The following is a 20,678-nucleotide window of genomic DNA, read 5'->3' on the forward strand; positions in this document are numbered from 1 at the left end:
TTGAATTTAACTCTCGAAACTAGTGAATTTTTACCAAATACTCCATTATTACTTCCATGTATCTTGTAATTCAGTTAATCCGCAATTGCTTCATATCAACTCCAATTGGGTGTCAAATAATATTTTCTTAAATCAATTGTATCCAAGTTGGAATTTTCGTAAATCAACATAATTTACATAAATTAAATAGATATTCACTCAATTTATATATACATAAATAAGAATAGAAACCCGTAAAAGCGCATAAAATACACTTATAATTGAAAAAGCAATTGAGTAAGTCTTTTACTTTGAAAGACTTGGGACAAGAAAAGAAAATCCTTAGCATATTAATTAGTCGTACTAGGAGCACTATGAAATTATATTTGACACAGGGAAAGTCTTAAAAATGTATTTGAGAGCTTGAGTATGGACAAGGCTAAAGTAGTTAGTTCTCCCCTAGCTACCCACTTCAAATTAAGCACTGAGTAATGTACTTCTACAAATAAAAGAAAGGAAGACATGGATAGAACTCTTCACGCCTCAGTGATATGAAGTTTTATGTATGCGATGGTCTGAACAAGACTAGATATAGCCCATGTAGTTGATGTTGTTTCTTGTCAAAATCAGGAAGAGAGCATTGGAATGGAGTTAAATAGATCTTGAGGTATCTTCGATGCACTTCTAGTTTAAGAATTGGTTTTGAAAATGGACAAACGTAGTTAGTTGGTGATACATATGTTCGTATGGCAGGAGATGTGGAAACCTTCAAGTTTACATTGGGTTATTTGATTGCTTTTCCTGGTAGGGTTGTAGCTTGGCAATCATACTTCTAAAGGTATTGCGCTTTCTACGACAGAGATAGAGTTTATTACAACAATAGAGGCGACTAAAGAGCTGCTATGGGTAAAGAAGTTCATGAGAGAACTTGATTTTAAATAGCAAATATATGTGTTGTTTTGTGATAGCCCGAGTACTATTCATCTTGTTAGAAATTTTAGTTTCTATGCAAGATCAAAGCACATTGATGTACAATACCATTGGATTAGGGATGCTTTGAATGATAAGTTGTTGGAACCAGATAAAACTCACATCAATCATAATGGTTTTGATATGTTGACGAAACCACTACCAAAGAAAAACTTGAAAATTGTTGTTCGATTGTTGGGATGGTGAATTCCTTCTTGTAGTTGGAATGAGGAGATTTGTTGTAGCCCAAATCTCATTAGGGTTTTAAATCTTTGTAGTCCAAATCCCATTAGAGTTTTTACTCCAACGATGAGTTTATATACAAGAATATGGGAAAAAAGAGCCCTATCCCTTTTTCCAAAAGGAGAGAAAAAAAAAGTTTTTTTTTTTTGGCACCCAGATTTCGTTAAAGATCAGAACCCGAATTGTTTGTGGCCTGATCAAGCTGAAATTTGGAGGAGATGTCAAGATAGGGAACTACAATCAAAACGGTGGAAATCGAATTTTGAGTTCGAAAATATTGGTTTGTGTGTGTGAAGAGTAACAGTAGTTTATAGGTATATTCTTCCTATTTCAAATTATATTGTCGAGATTTTCGTTATCTTGAAGAAATATAAGTTGTAGCTTCCAGTGGTAATTAGAGAAGGCTTTTTGAATCAATTACTTGGTTTATAGGGAAGATCTGGATTGGACTACCTCCTGTGATTTTTATTCCTCACACTGGAAAAGTTTTTCAAGTAAAATAATTTCTTGTGATCTTGCGACTTGCTAGGGAGAAGAATGATTCCTATGCTTGTATTTGTTTACATCTCTCTCAACAATAAAGACTGACTATCCATTTGAAAATCTAATTGCCTTCCTCCAAAAGGATGGACTTACTCTTGGCAATCAGGAGTCATTTAAATTGTAAATCTCATAATTGAGTACACACACACACACACTCCGCTTCTGATAAAATATGATTGCAGAGGTTTGAAATGCAGCAGATGGGTAAAATAAATAAATGTTGCAAGTAATAGAGCAATACTATACATCCTTTGGAAACTTCAATATTCACACCCTCCTTGCACTTAAGATGGGCTGCACATTAATAAGATAAGAAATTCGAAAAATATTGTGGGATCATCGTCATTGAAATGTTAGCTTTTATTCAATTTTTATGCTATATATTATCTAGTAGATTTAAGTGCATCAGACAGATACTTTTATGTACCAGAAACACACTGATAAGTAATTCTGGGATACTTGTTTTTTGGAATTAACTGTTCCTGGCTGGTTTAAATTATTGGTTACCCTGAAATAAATTCTTTTATACATTTAATTTGTCGGTTTAATTATTTTCTGGAACTGTTGCAATATAAGTTGCAATCAGATAAACCATTGGAGGAGATGGATGACACAGTACTATGATATACTATAATCAACTTCAAAATTAAATACTCAGGCCAGCCTGTATATTTCAGTAAGATAGATGAACCATTGATATAGATAATGGATCAGCTTACGCAAATTGTTTTGCTGTTATGTCAAATAGTCTCATTTCTGGTTCAAGATTTTTGTGCATCTCTTTCGTAAATTAATCACAATGTTGTTTAGAGAAAGCATCTGACATAGCTACTTTCTGCTGTAGTTTTCAACTATGTTTTAGAAAATAGACATGCAATTATTGGGAAATTTCATATGAAATGGATTGAGTGAGCAAGCATTTTGATTTTTCCAATTGTTTTAATTGTGATCATGTGAAGTTCTATACCTTATTATTTCGATTCACTTCAGCATTTGATGAATAATTTGTTTTGTTCGTGATATTTTTAGTAAACTTAATTCTAGTCCAGGAACCTGTCACCTTTCATGTTGATATATGGGAGTTCTAATAAAGCCATTTCTATAATAAGAAATTTTACTATAATAAGAAATTTTAACATGTTATATAATCAATTATATGACTTCCATTTTTATTATATGTTTGCATATGCGTTCGTGATTTTGGGAGTTGATCAATTCTCAGAAAGGATAAAATAGTGTATACATATATATGGCTTTATTATTATTATTATTTTTTTTTTTTTATAATAAATGTGTATATGGCTAAGCTTCTTACATGTGAAAACCATGAATTCTCTTTTCAGTTTTCTTTGTTTATATTGGCGAGCTTGCGTTATTGTACTTCCGATTCTTCTGAATAATGTTATAATTTATAGTGTTGGATGAGAACAATAAATATTTATTTGTTGGAATGAGAGAGTGTGTACTGTGTTTTTGTGCATGTTATTTACTTTATAATGTCATGTTTCGTGTAATGTATTCCGTTGGGAATGTTCGTAGCGAGAATTAGATAATATTTGGGTATAATTAGAAAAAAATGAAGTTAAAATCCATTAAATATAGTTTTCAATCTTATCTAATACTGTGTATCAAATATATACATTTTTATATATACGTATCAAGTCTTGGTAGAATGATTAAAAGCTTATAATGCGAAGACATTTATAGAAACCAAATATATGCAAATCAACATGTATAGAAAATCATAATGCTATAATGATATTATAGTTTTCTTATATTTTGTTAGCAGTATATGGTGTCAAAGATGACAATTGGGTAAAGTCATAGGTCCGATCAGAGAGAGGAAAGGGCAGAGTGATTTGATGAATAAACTCTTCCTTGTAGTCCTATTCGCTTGTAGAAATAGAATAGAGAGAGGCTCGGGTTAAATAAAACCGTTGTTAATGCTTGTAGCTTGCGTGTATGAGGGTAAATAAAGTAAAGACAGAGTCACTGAAGTTATCTTAAGAAGTGAGAGCGACCGAGTCAGTAATGTTTTAAGTTCCATTCTTTAAAATTCATTTTCAACTATATATTTTTTAAATAAAATAATTTTAAACCTAAATTCAATTTTTTTCCCTATTTTCTAATCACAATTTTTTCATAGAAATCACTTCTATAAAATCTGTTCAAAAAAAGGGGCAAACTTTCCTGCCCTAAAGTGATCAAATTTTGAAAAAATAATAATAATCAAGTGATGGCATTTACATTTCCAAAACATCAAGGACTGTGATGCTATTGGAAGTAGTAAATTAGTTAAGAATTGCAGAGTGTATAATTCATTAATTATGTTCTACGTAAAATATCTAATTTGTAGGAAGGAATGTATTTGCACCTAGTCGCATGGAATTGTGTTCTCCCCGAAATGCATTGAGGCGCAACAGTTGATTGGACATTTAGGGTAAAGCACTGTTTCGGTGCGGGCCGCAAGAGCGGTACCAAATTTGAATAGGTTGAGATGTAAAATATAACTTTTAAAAGTTGGATATATATTGGGAAAGTCCAACCCCATTTTCCCAGATTTTATCATAAGCTTGAGAACTCTGTAATCTGTAAAGATTCGATAATATAATAATAAAGCTTATAATTTATTGTGAATGCAAACATTGAAATACAATGAGTGCACAAGGGGGGAAAATTGCAGTTAAAAATGTATGAGTTGATAAATGAAAAATATTTACCAATAACTTCCCACACAATAATGAAGAGTCGGAAAACTACTTTATAAGTTCTCATCCGTATCGAATATTTGTCTTGTAAAAGAAACATGTTAATTCGGATTGTTCAAGTTTATAATGGCCAATTTCATTAAAAATTTAGATGAAAAACTAATACAAATTTTTTCAAGTCGATTCAGATGCTAATAAATCATAATGAATGTGTCTTGTCAACAACTCATGAGAATTGATTTAGTTAGTCCAATGATAAAAAATTAAAGCTAAAAGTAAATTAAAAGAGATGTTGAACGCTCTTTCACTTCCAATTCCATACCAAATGTCAATTCCTTCTAGTCTTGTCTAGTGTCCCTTTTTTTTTTTTCAATGAAGATGTTTTTGGGCTATAAATAGTAATTTTTTTCCCTACATTTTCATAAATCTTCTCTCTAACACAATATTCATTTTTCCTTTTCAATTATGCCTTAATTATATCCCACTATTCCAGATAAATGGAAAATAATAATAATAATAATAACTACATTTTTTTTTTTTTTTTTTCAATTATGTCTCAAATTTGGAAGACAAGTTAGGTCTCACTTAGACCAATTAAAGCCGCGCTATCTGGGCCTGTTGCAGGCGGATCATTCCAAGCAATCCATCAAGATTCCATAAGAATTGAACCAAATTGTTGTTAAATGGTAGTTTTGCACATGAATCTATTTTAGTCCTCGTCTGATAAGGTTTCTAATGGATGATTTCTAAATTCCAATTCAAAAATAAGATGTCAAATTAAAGGACTCGACGTACAAATGAGGAATCTATTTTGACATGAAATGTATATATATCCATATATCTCTGACTCATATTTATGAGATGAGTGTGAATCAAACCCATATTTGAATTAAAATTGAGATATTGATGCAAGTCCCTCCCGCACGAAAGGTGTAACGATCTAGACATTGTCTTGGAGAGAGGCTCGGTGAAATAGGCATTCTTGTTAGCAAGAATTATTGCAGTAGGATAATGGCTAGGAGGATTTGAAAGGTATTATGGCATTAAGATTTTCAAGGTTTAGCCACTTGAGGGCCGTGTGAAATGAAAGTCTCATGCACGGTTTTGAATGAGAGAAAGAAATGAGGAATCCCCCTTTCGGAATCAATTTATGTAATAGAGTCGATCCACTAAAGTTTTGAGCAGTGTTATAGAATCAGATCCCAAAAATAGTTAGTCTTTTCTTTCTTAAGAAGGAAAGTCTTTTTAAATATTAACAATATTATTATAAAATTAAATTAATTTAAACACCCACACCAGGTACCCCTTTATATCAAAACCCTAATTTATTTTTCTCCCCTCTCTCTATCCACCCCACAATCATTAAGAACCTCATAAAACAGCCACTCATAGCTGCTCATTGCATGGTGCTTAGCCCCTCATAGCATGTGTTGCTTAGCAGAGGACGAAAAGAACCTAAAAAAATACCATGAAATCACGTGCAACGGCGTAAATGTTGATCGTCGTTTGCACGTGACATTTGCTAACCGCGAACATCTTGTGTAGCGTTGTAGATCGAGACAGGTGATCGGCATTGCAAATATCTAGTCACAAGTGACCATTTTATCTCTGGACGGCGTTGGACAAGTGGTCGGTGCTGTAGGTCGAGTAGGAGAAGAGAATGGGAGGTGGTGGTGTGAGGGGGGAGGCGAATCTGTTCTTTTTTCAAAAAAAAAATTGAGTTTGATTTCTTCACACAAATCTATGAAGTCGTGATTGTTGGAGGCTGATGTGACGATATAGGGTGGTTTGTGATGGGTTGTGCGATGCAGTAATGGTTTTGCGGTTACTATAGTGGTGCGGTGCAATGTTGTATTGTGCGGTGCAGTGATAGTGTTGGTGGCGGTGGCGGTGGTGGTTGTGCTGGGTGGTGGTGAGGTAGCTCGACGTGTGATTGGTGTCAATGGTGGGGTTGGGATGGGTCATGGGGATATGATAAACAAGGTTGTGATCAACTATTTGTAGATGATGATTAATTAATTGGTTAATTTGTAACTATTGGTGTTGATGGTAAGTGGTGGGAATGTGATGAAGAGTAATTGTGATCAACTATTTAGGTATTTGTGAGTCTGTGACCAACTATTTGTTTGATTTCTGGCCAAGTATTAGTGTCAAATGTCAATGGTGAAATTGGGGGTAGAGTGGGTTTGTGACTAACTATTTTGATGCTTGAGACCAACTATTTTGTTAACTTTTTATCAACTGACCAATAAATAATATGTGACCGATAAAATGAATAATCTATAATCAATAAATAATATGTGACTTAAAAATTCGATAATTGGTGATCAATGGTAATTTGTGAATTAGAAATAACCTGTGAGTTACTAATTCGATATTTTGTGATCGTAAATAAGTTGTAACCTATAAAATTTTGTGATTTATAATAAATAAATAAATTGTGATCTATAGTATTTTTTATTTGTGGCTAATTGATATGATAATATATGATCAATAAATAAGTTATGATCTATAAGTACGTTATTATGACTATAAATTATATAATTGTGACATTATTATATTTTATTAATATTTTTTAATTATTTATTTATCAACTGAATTTTGGCATTGTAAAATTGTTCTCTTAAAATTGAATTGGACTACACTTAAGAATTGTTATAAGAATTTTTCCTAAGTTTTTATTTGCTAAAAAGTTGGTCATATGTGCTTAAACTTTATTTTTAATCACACCGGGATGGGTCGATTCGAATAAAAATTATCCAGTATGTAGGGTGGTAAACTTAGAGGGCGCTCACCTCTTCTTCATACGTGTCCTTCACAACCTGGTGGTTCTATCTCATTTCAAGATTCATTAACCGATATGATTGAAATTCTATTTTCAATCTACTTATTTTTATTTTATTTAGGGAGAGTATTCAATTGAAACTTTTAAAGATTTTTATGGACTTTTTATAAATGATGATGTCTATAGATTTCATGATTTTTTTTATTTTTATTTTATAAATTTATATGAAATAAATGAAGTCTTTTATAGATTTCTATAGACTTTCCTTTTTTAAAACTTTTATAAGTTTTTGTAGAATTTAAGAGACTTTGGAATACTTTAGTTTAAAATAGAATTTACGTGAATTTAGAACAACGGTGTGAAATTCTCACATATGAGGTGGTGATTCCCACAATTTACTCTCTCAATATATAATTTTTTTTCTAAAAAGAATAAAAATTTAAATTACCTTACTTAAATAAATAATAATCGAAATAATCACGATGACATACCTTTGTAGAGTAAATAAGAAATCAATATATTTAAATTTAATTATAAATTAGTTTTTTTTATACAAAATCTTATAATTTTTAATTACAAATAAATATTTTTCATAAAAAATAATGAAAAACAAGAAAAGAAAAGTTATAAGATCCTTGGTTAAAATTTAATTTTTCAAAGAAAACAGAGATGAAAAATAAAAGAGAGGGAGGAAAAAAAAGAAAAATAGAAACAATTTAGTCAAATTCAATGTTAACCAAATTAGTCGGCATTTATATGTTTAGATGCAACAACATATATAATATTATTTGTAACAAATAGTTTTTTTGGTTAATTTGTCACATTATATTCATGAAATGACTTGAATTGGTATTAGTCCAAATATGGTAAAATCATTCTATTAGATTGAATAAGTACATTCTATCTAATAAACACCTCATCCTAGAATTGATAAATTCTATGATTTGGATTTTTTTTTTTTTTATTTATTTATACAAGCGTCTACAATTTAGGCACTATCCAAAAATTTTATCTATTTTTTCACTACACATTTTATGGGATCTATCAAATTTTATAAATTTTTTAGCATCACAGGACCCTTTGTTAGGATGGAATCATACTGAACCAAACCTTTTAAGAGAATTTCATTCGTACAACATATATCTTGCCTATGTTTGGTTTTCATTTTCTTTTTTAAAATTATGTTGTTCAAAATCTAACATTAATTTAATCAAATATTTTGTAGGACACACACGTATCACCTACTTACCAACTACTCTCATTTTTTATTTATTTTTTTAAATAGAATTTTAGCCAAGTAAATTGTTACCTGAACATAAACTTTATTTTTAGTACCCCCAAAAGTTCTGACTGGTGTAAACTACATGTTTCAGCCCCAGCTCACAATACGCCAACATGCATAAATGGCAAAAAAAAAAAAAAAAAAAAAAAAAAAAAAAAAAATAAAAACTTTTCTTTTTTTAATCACTTCTTGTTTAGGCTTTTTTGTTGGTGACGAAGAGCACAGGATTTAAGGCTCACTGAAGCTTTGAGAAGGTGGAGCCTTAGGAGTGGGGTTTAATCATTAATGGGTCATGATGTCAACAGGATGACATGGGAAGGAAAGGTCACCCTAGATGAAGTCTTTGATGGTAAATCACCCAAGTTTTATTAAAATTCCAAATTCATCATTGAATTGGGAGCATCAGATTCAGAGTAGTAATCCTCTGTTTGACGGTCATTATTTTGAAAAAAATAATAATAATAAATGATTTTTTAAATCAGCTCACAATACGCCAACATGCAAAAATGGCAAAAAAAAAAAAAAAAATAATAATAATAATAAAATTAATACTTCTCCTCTTGTTCCGTACGCCCCGTTTCCCTCACTCTCGCCAAAGTTAGAAGTTTAGGGGTTCTCATAGAAGTGGGGGAACGAGATGACAGAAAATGAATGTTCTAAGATGATAAACTTGAAAAGTTAAAGATTTAGATGTCAATAAATAAACGCTAAGGGACCCAAATGCACAATTCTCTTAGATTGGAGACATTAATGTAGTTTTTCTTAGATTGACAGGAGAGTGTCAACCGAAGACTCAAGCGCTATGGACTTGAAAAAAAAAAATCGACGGAGTTTGAAATTTGGAGAACGAAGGGTGATATATCATTTGGTGCCTTCTATTTCTAATTCTGTGACGTCTCTAACTCTGCCTACACTCTAGTGAAATAGTGATAAAAAAAAGTTGATGAAAAAGATTTTATGATTATTAAATGCTCATTGTCACTCTAAAGTTACGAGAACTGAGGAAACCAAGATGTAAGTATCATAAAAGTTGAGGAGTTGGTCGATTCCCCCGTACGTATGGAGAAGAAGATGAAATCAAGAAGTTCTTGAAATCAGACAAATGCAATAAAAAGCCTAAAAACCAACCCAATGATAAAAAGGAAATTCCAAGCTCTTCCAAGAAAAAATTCTCTCATTTTCTGTTAAAAGACCAAAAACCACGTAAAGCTCCCTGCTTGTTAGGGATTTGATATGTCAGTGGTCAAGAAGAAAAAGAAAAACAAAAGAATAAATGAGATTGGACTTTACTGTTGAATGTCAATTAACGTAGAGACAGGAAATGAAATAATTTTATACATTGGATAAAAATTGACATTTTAATTATTAATAATTGTAGAACCTAAAAGCAGAAGATATACAACATAAATTTTGTTCATTGTACCACTTTAAATTGCACTAAACATTCTTAACTTTTATTTCTCGTAGCACTTCAAATTTTATATTAATTAGTCGATCTTGTCATTGACAACAATTTAAGTCCAAATACTTTGTTAGTGAACTTCGATATTAGAATCAAATATTATGTTGCAGTTTTTTATTTGCTTATTTAAAAATAAAATGGATAAATAAGTCATTCAATGTCCCCTTAATGAACTTTTTGGATGACAACCATAATCAGTGATAATATGTTCTAATTAATAAAAAGTTAATAAAAATGTGATGAAAATAGGTGTGAAAATGCATAATGACTGACAAACTTTAGTGCCATAGAATTCAAAACACGACTGTACCGACACAGGACTCCCAATGACCTTGAATTTGTATTTAAAAAAAAAAAAAAAAAAAAAAAGGACAAAAAAAAAGTTGAACCACAACTTTGGGGACCCCTACCGCCCCGCCCCTAAAACTTTGTGAGGGAGGAAAATTGCGAAATATGCCCCAACAGGCCAGAAAACAAGAGTTGCCTTTACACTGCGCCTACAAGGAGTCAAATTCCATGTCTCAGGAATCGAAGCCTACACTATAACTGCCAGCAAGACGTGAGATAACCTCATTCCAATCGTTTGCACTACTGGGCTATGCTCCGAAAGGCAACCTTGAATTTGTATTACATATATTATGGCCCTGTATTCAACAACAAAACACTGACAGACCGGGTAGGAAAAAAGAGCCGAGACAAACAAGTTGAATAATTTAAACTTCGCCAAACATGCACTTTGATTTCATGGAGACCAATTGTTTAAATATATCAATTCAAGAATAACATTGATATAATTCTTCAAATGTTCACAAGAAAATTATTATAAGATGAAAACATAAACTACGTGCAGGAGGGACATGAAAATCTTGTATTACACGCTATGTATAGCATATATGTACACAAACTCAGTTTGATTGGTCACTAGGCCAAAAGTTGAACTCAAAATCCATCACGAGTAATGAGAAACTGCATATTCCTCCATGCATGAGGGATCATTTTAAGCCCTGTTAAATTTTCCTGAAGGAACAGCAGCATGAGACCACGATGATGGCTTAAATCCTCCAACCAATAACTTCGATGCAGATGCGGTATTTATTTTTCTTCTCTTAGCTTCAAGATCCAAGCGTCTTTTATCAGACGCAGATCCAGACGATCCAGAAAATATTGAAGCAGACTGTATTAGCGCCCTTTTGTCCTTTCGGTTCTTGTCAAACTTGGAAGCAAATTTTATGCGGGAAGCCGCAGCAGCATCCTCTTCAGAAGATGGAAGAAGTCTTATCCCAAGTCCCGATTTCCTAGATATAGCCTCTTCTTCAGCTACTCTTTTCTTTTGATCCCTAAGCTTAGCTCTGAGTGCCTTGTTCAAGGCATAATCATCTGAATGCCGAGCATCAGAAACTCGCTGAAGACGCACCAATACAGGCTCTGCTTCTTTCTTCTTCTTTATATCTTCTTCCTGGTGTTCAAGACGGTAAAAAGGATCAACCAGCTTGTTTCTATCTGCAAAAGATCAAATAATTTTAGATTTAGAGAAATCATTTAGAAGATTTCAGTAATTGGGGAGAAAAGAAATTTATTAGACATTCAGAGAGAATGCCCTTGGATATCAGAAAAAAATAAATAAATGAATTAAAAAAAAATAGTTTTTTAGTGTGAAAACAAGATCTCAGAGGGCAGAATTAAATATGTAACACAATAAACTGTTCATTCAGGAAGTAGTTTGATAGCTTTTAAGTATAAGCAACATGAGCTCGCTGTGAAACACGAGAATAATGGCGCTTTAGTTGTAAACTTGAAACAGTGAGATATTCAAAAGTGACTGATAAAATCACTCACCCTCATCGACCGGAAGTAGCAAAGTTTCAGCGTCCTCTGCGTCATACTCCTCAATCTTTCGGCGGGCTCCACTAATAATTAAGTACTCGCAATTCTTTGGATCTGTTTGAATAACAATCTCATGTTTGCAGCACGCGGACTTCATTGTAAAGCTCCATATCTGTTAAATAATAAGCAGATAATTGCCATTAGCAATCCTAATTAGCAAGAAGTAGATAAGCATTCATTATAAACAATAGCTTACCTTTGTGGAGTAATAATTTCCCACTTGTTTTTTCTCTGCATTGAATCGTACACCCTTTGCAATCATGGACTCACATCCACCACACCAAATATTAAATGGCATCTCAAACCTGGCAAATGGAAATTGTATGCAAAAAATGAGTCATTTTTCTATTGTCAGCTTCTACTGTTCCTATAACGAGGAAATCAAAGGAGTCTCCGTAGGTTTTTAAGGATCATTTGATCATGCAATTGCATTCATAGTTGAAATGAAGATTTTGATTTCATCTTATTACAAATTTATTTTTCCGAATTCCATTAACAAAACAGTAAAAAAAGGCATTAGAAGAAACATTTTTGTTGGTAAAAAGCAAAAACATGAGATAAATTCTCTGAGCATATCATCTCATTGGGTTCAGATGCATTATGAAAAGCACGAGAGCAATCTCAAACGTTCTTGCGGCAATCTCTAAACAAGAAATAAGAAAAAGATGCATTGATAGAGTAAATGGTCTCACATGTAAGTTAAAATTAATGAACACAGTTTGTGCGTGTATGAAGTTTGACCTACATGTTGAACCCCATTACCAAAAAAAAAAAAAAAAAAAAAAAAGGAAATCTCAATCCTATTGTTGCAGCAAGATAACAAAATAATTAGTTTTTTTCCCACAAAAGCAAGGTCAATTTTAGTCGTATGCTATTAGAATAGTTACAATACCAAGTTCATGTTTTTTCCCCAACAGCTGGGGCTGATGAAATAAGTATCCTCCGAAGCTCTGATAGAGTGATTATGCAACAAAACACGATTAGCTCTCCTCATAAAGAAACTCACTCAGTAATAAGTACATTATGAATAAAAGAATTGGAGCAATGACTCCAAACATCATTCAGAGAATATTAAAAGGAAACAGCTTTAGGACTAGAAATAATTTATACATGAACAAATAATGGAAATTTAAATGATGGTTATAGCACACAAATTAGACCTTGTAAGGCTGGTATTGTGTATACTCAAATTCACACGACACTAGTCAAGCTCAATAAGTTAGTGAATCACGAGGAAAAAAAAAATTTGTTCAACATTTCCTTGTACTTTCCTCAGTCACAAAATTTTCTTAGCCTCATTCCATTTTTCAGAATTATAGACTCATATTGCCTTGGTTACTAAAGATAAATAAAAAAGCCTCACTGCAGGCTTCTGTATAATGTGAAATTTTCACATATATGATATGTTGCTAAAGGAAACATTCTTATTTCCTTGACAACCAAACACTACCCCCTTGATCTTCTCACCATGATACTAAAATTTGAACAGTTTAACATAGTTATGCAGCATTGATTCCGTGAATAAATAAACTGCATCACAAAATAATGATCACACACTCTAGTTCAATACCTTATAATCAAGATGCCTTGATCTATTTTTCTTGCCCTCTCCCTCAAAGCATGTTGTCCATGGAATTTGTTCAACCCACCCTGAAAAGAAGAGCAGCGTAAGCAGCCCAAAAATTAAAATAACTTGCCACAACAATCATACCCATAAATATCTGGCATAAGCATACCTTTTTTGGTTCCCATTCCGGAGGATAGTAAAAATTATCTGCTCTTGCAGCAGCAAGCGATGACTGCAGAAACCAAATAAATTTACGTCAGTCACTTGAAATATCAAACATTAAAGTAAGTCATAAGCATCAGATATAATAAGAGAATAACATCTTATCTCTATGAATAGAAGAATTGCAGATAAATGGTCAAATAAATAATATTAAGAATTGCTTCAAATAAATATAGTAAAAAATAAATATATTTTTCAGAAATCACATATTTGTACATATAAGAACTGCAGGTGAAGTAACTAATAATAAGAAATGCAAATTCCAATATACCTGTAGTGAAAAACAAGGATTATTTCTCAAACATTAAATAAAGATAAAATTTCCTCCTTCGTGCTAACAAAATAATTTAACATCATTGATCGTTACAGAATTCAATTCAAACGCTTGATGAAATAAACCCAATATGGACATCGTCTTCCTCTAAATACATTAAAAAAAATTGAAAATAAAAATGAACGAAAAAGGATCTCAAACCCCCTTTCCAAGTGAATAAAAAGACGCCACAGATCTCACGGAACCCAACCAATTTCTACATTATTCTGGAAAATTCAAAAGCAAAATACACGATCCCCGTCGATTAACAAATTGTTCAATCGTTAAATCACAACTGCGCTCTTATATGTATTCAGAACTAAAACACTATCAAGAACAAATCCAATACATCAAATATGATTTCAGATCGTGAAAAAACAAAAGGCAAAACACTTCGAAACATCTAAATAAAAGCGAACATGTAGAAATAACAACCCTAAACCCTAAAAATAAATGAGCAATTAAAACGATAGAGCAATGAATAAAACAATTTACATACCATTTTTTGATTCTTTTAGTACTCGAGACGAAAATTTGACTAATTTCGTTAAAAATTTCGAGATTCCAAGTATGGAATTGTAATCTGATTTTGCAAGAACAAGTTCTTGTCGGTCAGGGAATACGCGTCGAAAGGAAACGAATCGCTTTCTCGTTAAAGCCCATGGAGAATATATATATATATAAGGCTATATCACATGTTGGGCCTGGCGCTTAAAGCCCATAGACCATATCACGTACTGAGCTTAAATATATTGGGCCATCATTATAAAACAGATAGTATGGTCCAATCATAACAAAATATAACTTTGCAAATTTGGAAAATTTTCATTTTGTTCCTTCCGATTTTTAACATTTGTTTCTGGCCTCAAGTCTGCACCATCCTTAACTATGTATCTATTGAACTTTCTTCCAAATGATCAATGCACAACATGTGATGTCATAAAGCATTAAAACTAAAAGACACTAATTTTAACATTTTCATATAAAGATATTACTATGACTCTTATTCGACAAATTTCATTTCGAAAGTGTCACGTAATAATTATGTGAAATATTAGATATTGTACGGTTATCGACTAAGCAGTTTTCGTCAAATTGGAGACAAAGAGTGATAGAAGGTGATCGAGTGGCTAAATTTAAAATAAATTAAGATTTATAGTAACTCGTAACGACTAATAACCCAAATCTGATTGCTTTTTTACTAATTTTTTGAACACTAAAAATCCAGTGACAATAGATGAAATTTACCCTCCATTCTTGTTTGAAACAAAGTAATATAACTTAAAAGGAGTTTAGAAATTCTATTAGTAAATATTTATAACATGTTTAGTAACGTGAATTAAATATGACTAAAATGATTAAGGAACGGATGTTTGGTACATGCTTTTCATTTTCGTGTTCAATTTAATTAAAAATCAGTTTGAATTAATTTGTCTGAAAAATAAGCCCCTTTTTTTATGCCCATTACTTGAAAATGAAAATAGGGGGAATAATATTTTTTAGAAAAATGAGTAATTGAAAAAGAAGAAAAAGTTTTCGATTTACATGTAATATTATTTTATGGAAAATTGTGTAGTTGAAAATAGGAGAGAGAAAAATGGAATGTAATATAATTTAATTTAATGAGTATCAAACATGGGCTAAATAAATGCCCTGGATTTGTATAAGTTAATTAAAAAGTAAAAGTAAATACATTGCCATTAGAGCTGTCGAAAATGTACTACCTGCCTTTGGGACAGCTTAATGCACGGCTAGGGCGGTTAGGCCATGTCAAGCTACTAGCCTACGACCCTTGCTTTTTGATTGGTTTTTAAAAGTTAGAGCTACTAGGTCTAGCGAGAGGGGTTGACTAACCAACATCAGATGCTTAAGCATCACCAGTCATAACTTGTATCCATACGCATCATATTTGCCTGAAGTTTGCTACCCAAAATATAGCCATTCCTACGCCCCTCATGTCTTTCCCTATAGAATGGGCAATTCCAAACTCATGTTTGGAAAAGACCTAGTTTGAAACAAGAAAATAAATACATGTGCCAATAGATTCGCCAATCGATTCAAGAACGTGAGAATGAACTAATACCCTAACTGCTGCTTAGTATTGGCAATAGTTCTGAAAAGTATCTAAAAATATCAAATTTAGATATTTGTACCCTATCGAAAATAGAGCATCGCTTTGGTCATCGATTTGATTTCAACAGTCGGCTTTTCCTTCATTTTTATTCAATTTTTTAATGACTGTTAATGTCCCTTTAGTCACGTAAAAATTATTAGCGAGGCAAGTGCAAGCCTAGTACGAGCACATTTTGGAATCATAATTTCAAATGGAAATTACATCAAGTGCTCACAAATTTCATAATTCCAAATGTACTGTCATTTTGTTTTTGTTTTTGAAATTATTGCAAACATTCTCGAGACGAAAATTTGACTAATTTCGTTAAAAATTTCGAGATTCCAAGTATGGAATTGTAATCTGATTTTGCAAGAACAAGTTCTTGTCGGTCAGGGAATACGCGTCGAAAGGAAACGAATCGCTTTCTCGTTAAAGCCCATGGAGAATATATATATATATAAGGCTATATCACATGTTGGGCCTGGCGCTTAAAGCCCATAGACCATATCACGTACTGAGCTTAAATATATTGGGCCATCATTATAAAACAGATAGTATGGTCCAATCATAACAAAATATAACTTTGCAAATTTGGAAAATTTTCATTTTGTTCCTTCCGATTTTTAACATTTGTTTCTGGCCTCAAGTCTGCACCATCCTTAACTATGTATCTATTGAACTTTCTTCCAAATGATCAATGCACAACATGTGATGTCATAAAGCATTAAAACTAAAAGACACTAATTTTAACATTTTCATATAAAGATATTACTATGACTCTTATTCGACAAATTTCATTTCGAAAGTGTCACGTAATAATTATGTGAAATATTAGATATTGTACGGTTATCGACTAAGCAGTTTTCGTCAAATTGGAGACAAAGAGTGATAGAAGGTGATCGAGTGGCTAAATTTAAAATAAATTAAGATTTATAGTAACTCGTAACGACTAATAACCCAAATCTGATTGCTTTTTTACTAATTTTTTGAACACTAAAAATCCAGTGACAATAGATGAAATTTACCCTCCATTCTTGTTTGAAACAAAGTAATATAACTTAAAAGGAGTTTAGAAATTCTATTAGTAAATATTTATAACATGTTTAGTAACGTGAATTAAATATGACTAAAATGATTAAGGAACGGATGTTTGGTACATGCTTTTCATTTTCGTGTTCAATTTAATTAAAAATCAGTTTGAATTAATTTGTCTGAAAAATAAGCCCCTTTTTTTATGCCCATTACTTGAAAATGAAAATAGGGGGAATAATATTTTTTAGAAAAATGAGTAATTGAAAAAGAAGAAAAAGTTTTCGATTTACATGTAATATTATTTTATGGAAAATTGTGTAGTTGAAAATAGGAGAGAGAAAAATGGAATGTAATATAATTTAATTTAATGAGTATCAAACATGGGCTAAATAAATGCCCTGGATTTGTATAAGTTAATTAAAAAGTAAAAGTAAATACATTGCCATTAGAGCTGTCGAAAATGTACTACCTGCCTTTGGGACAGCTTAATGCACGGCTAGGGCGGTTAGGCCATGTCAAGCTACTAGCCTACGACCCTTGCTTTTTGATTGGTTTTTAAAAGTTAGAGCTACTAGGTCTAGCGAGAGGGGTTGACTAACCAACATCAGATGCTTAAGCATCACCAGTCATAACTTGTATCCATACGCATCATATTTGCCTGAAGTTTGCTACCCAAAATATAGCCATTCCTACGCCCCTCATGTCTTTCCCTATAGAATGGGCAATTCCAAACTCATGTTTGGAAAAGACCTAGTTTGAAACAAGAAAATAAATACATGTGCCAATAGATTCGCCAATCGATTCAAGAACGTGAGAATGAACTAATACCCTAACTGCTGCTTAGTATTGGCAATAGTTCTGAAAAGTATCTAAAAATATCAAATTTAGATATTTGTACCCTATCGAAAATAGAGCATCGCTTTGGTCATCGATTTGATTTCAACAGTCGGCTTTTCCTTCATTTTTATTCAATTTTTTAATGACTGTTAATGTCCCTTTAGTCACGTAAAAATTATTAGCGAGGCAAGTGCAAGCCTAGTACGAGCACATTTTGGAATCATAATTTCAAATGGAAATTACATCAAGTGCTCACAAATTTCATAATTCCAAATGTACTGTCATTTTGTTTTTGTTTTTGAAATTATTGCAAACATTCCAAGACCCCTTACCGGTTGGGAAATTATCAACATCAGGGTTTGGAGAAGAAACCAAGAAATAGAAATTCAAGAAGATGAAAGTGAACAAGAAGATCAAAACCAATATGAAGGCTCAAACACGAAAATAATTCCGCCGTCCTCGAACAGTATTTGCCCCCTCTTCGGATTATATGAGATGCTTCAAGGGTTTTACAACAAACGGTTCCCGGGATTTATCAAGCCTTGTTGCAGAAAAATATTAAAGCATAAATGTTTTTCCACCCGAACTTGAAGAACACGAGGGAATTGCTTGAATATGGAAATAGAAAGAAATTTTCTTTCTTGTGGAATGTAAAATAAGTTTCTCATATGATTTTTCAATATTATCTATTGATCCTTCAACACCTATTTATAGATGTCAATCAATACCCTACGAATTGGTGCCAAAAAGTCATAAAGAGATGCAAGATTCTCTCCAAAAGCCACCAAAAGACTAACTGAAAAACGACCCCCAATGGTCACTTTAAATGTACCATGCAGTCGCATAGTTTCCCTTGTGACCGTCCACAAATTCTCAGGTGATGACCATACGATCGCATGGCCAAATTGTCTATGCAGTCGCATGGACCAAAATTTAGGTCTCCATTCTGTTTTGTTCATTCCATTCCACACACATGTTTATTGATTTTGAACAACATATTTCCAACACTACCTCCACCTAAACACAACAACTACAAAGTCTACCGCCTTTAGACAACAACCACAACTACCGCGCCAATGGCGAATCTAGAATTTCAAGTAAACACGGGTGGTCGTTGACCGTTAATGGCGACAATGAAGACCAATACCGTGAATTAAAATTACATGTATCGTATTCGAATTGCAAGTATAGATGTATATTATCTACCAATCTAATAATATTTATCGAGTAAGAATTTCAAGTTTGGTCAAATTACTTGCTTTCTTTGTTCGATTTATTAATAATCTTAGTCTAGCAAAAAAAAAAGACTATTTCATAGTTTTAATAACGGCAAAGATTTTGTCATTGAATGTAAGAAGAAAAATTTGTGTCAATGCTTATCCGAATTGCTAAATTTTTTTCTTGATTAAATAGTTTCTAATGAGAAGATTAAATAATTAAATTTTTGGGCATCAATAAATGTCAATTTTCAATTTAATTTTCTTCTTTGTTATTTTTTCACTCTTCAAAACACAGTCATCATATCCGATTCGATCGTTGACCCAAACAAATTATTAGGTCATTGAGTCAGCGGTTTAACCGTTGTGTCATTAAAAGGTTGAATTTTAGTTTTATAATAATTAAAACGAAAAGAATATCAATTACTTTGCTAAAACTCAACATATAATGTATTGTTACATTCTGCTTAAGCTTCAATCAAATGCCATAGTGGTCAAGCTTTCAATAATTACAAAGAAGAGCCTAGGTTCGAATTTATATTGTTGCACTATTTCTAATAACTAATTTTTTGATAATGGTGAAAATAATAAACCAAGACATAAAAGGATTGTTCTTGTGGAGAGTCAAACTCAAGACCTCACTTACCATTCCGAGTGCTCCAACCAATTGACCACTAGAATTGTTTCAAAGGAAGAGAGATAATATATACATATAAAACAAAAACATATGTACATTGACAAAAAAATGAAAAAAGAAAATTAATGCCAGCTGATCCAGAACGGGCGATCGTTTAAGCTCGTCGTGTGCTGGATCCACCACTACACCGTGCATCACCACCACCACCAACAACAAAAACAATATTTTTCGTAAATTCCTTTTACCACCAACTAATGTTACGTCATAGCCAACTGCTCTTGCTTCCTCATACTTCAATCACGTCTTCACCATCTACAAGCCTAACCCCTACAAGAATATCTCTGCCACCAGCATCCTCATCACCACTAACTCCCCTCGTTCCAACACTATATTCTCAATGTGATTTCAAATCTAAAATTGCATGCACCTTTTAATTGTCGACTATGATGGCATTAGTAAACATAAAGATGAGAGTTTACGATTTAGTGTTCGATGTTCGAAAATGTGGTGTATGGTTGCATGTGTATGCTTTTATTTTTGTGGTTAGGAGAGGTGGTACTGGTGGTGGCGTCAGATTTGGTTGTATATGTTTGGGGTGTTTGTTGTTGTGTGTTGGTGGCAAAGATGGTGGTGTTAGATTTAGTTGTCTATGGCGATGTGTTATGAAAGTGATAGTGATGGTGTCAATGGCCGTGGTCACCATGAAAATGTACATCAAAACATCAGTAATACACTCTGTTATAAGTATGGCGACGACAAAAACAAAATGATAAAATGTGTAACATACTTTTTTAAAACACAAAACACTATGTTACTATTATATAATTAAAAACAATACTTTGAAAACTAAAAAAATGTAAAGTAAATATAGAACTAATAATCATT

At 32.3% G+C, this 20,678-nt stretch overlaps 1 protein-coding gene across 1 annotated transcript; it reads right to left on the reverse strand.

Moving 5' to 3' along the window:
* Positions 1 to 10,729: 10,729 nt before the first annotated feature.
* LOC111396274 (coiled-coil domain-containing protein 130-like) lies at positions 10,730 to 14,608 on the reverse strand. Its single transcript, XM_023022658.1, has 6 exons — positions 14,457 to 14,608; positions 13,592 to 13,654; positions 13,426 to 13,505; positions 12,052 to 12,160; positions 11,808 to 11,967; positions 10,730 to 11,471 (listed from the first exon to the last, which is right to left on the reverse strand). The coding sequence occupies exons 1-6, from the start codon at positions 14,457 to 14,459 to the stop codon at positions 10,969 to 10,971; spliced, it is 918 nt and encodes a 305-aa protein (XP_022878426.1). The 5' UTR covers positions 14,460 to 14,608; the 3' UTR covers positions 10,730 to 10,968.
* Between the last annotated feature and the right edge of the window lie 6,070 nt (positions 14,609 to 20,678).

The sequence above is a fragment of the Olea europaea genome, chromosome 6 (genome assembly GCF_002742605.1).
Source record: "Olea europaea var. sylvestris chromosome 6, O_europaea_v1, whole genome shotgun sequence".
Lineage (NCBI taxonomy): Eukaryota > Viridiplantae > Streptophyta > Magnoliopsida > Lamiales > Oleaceae > Olea > Olea europaea.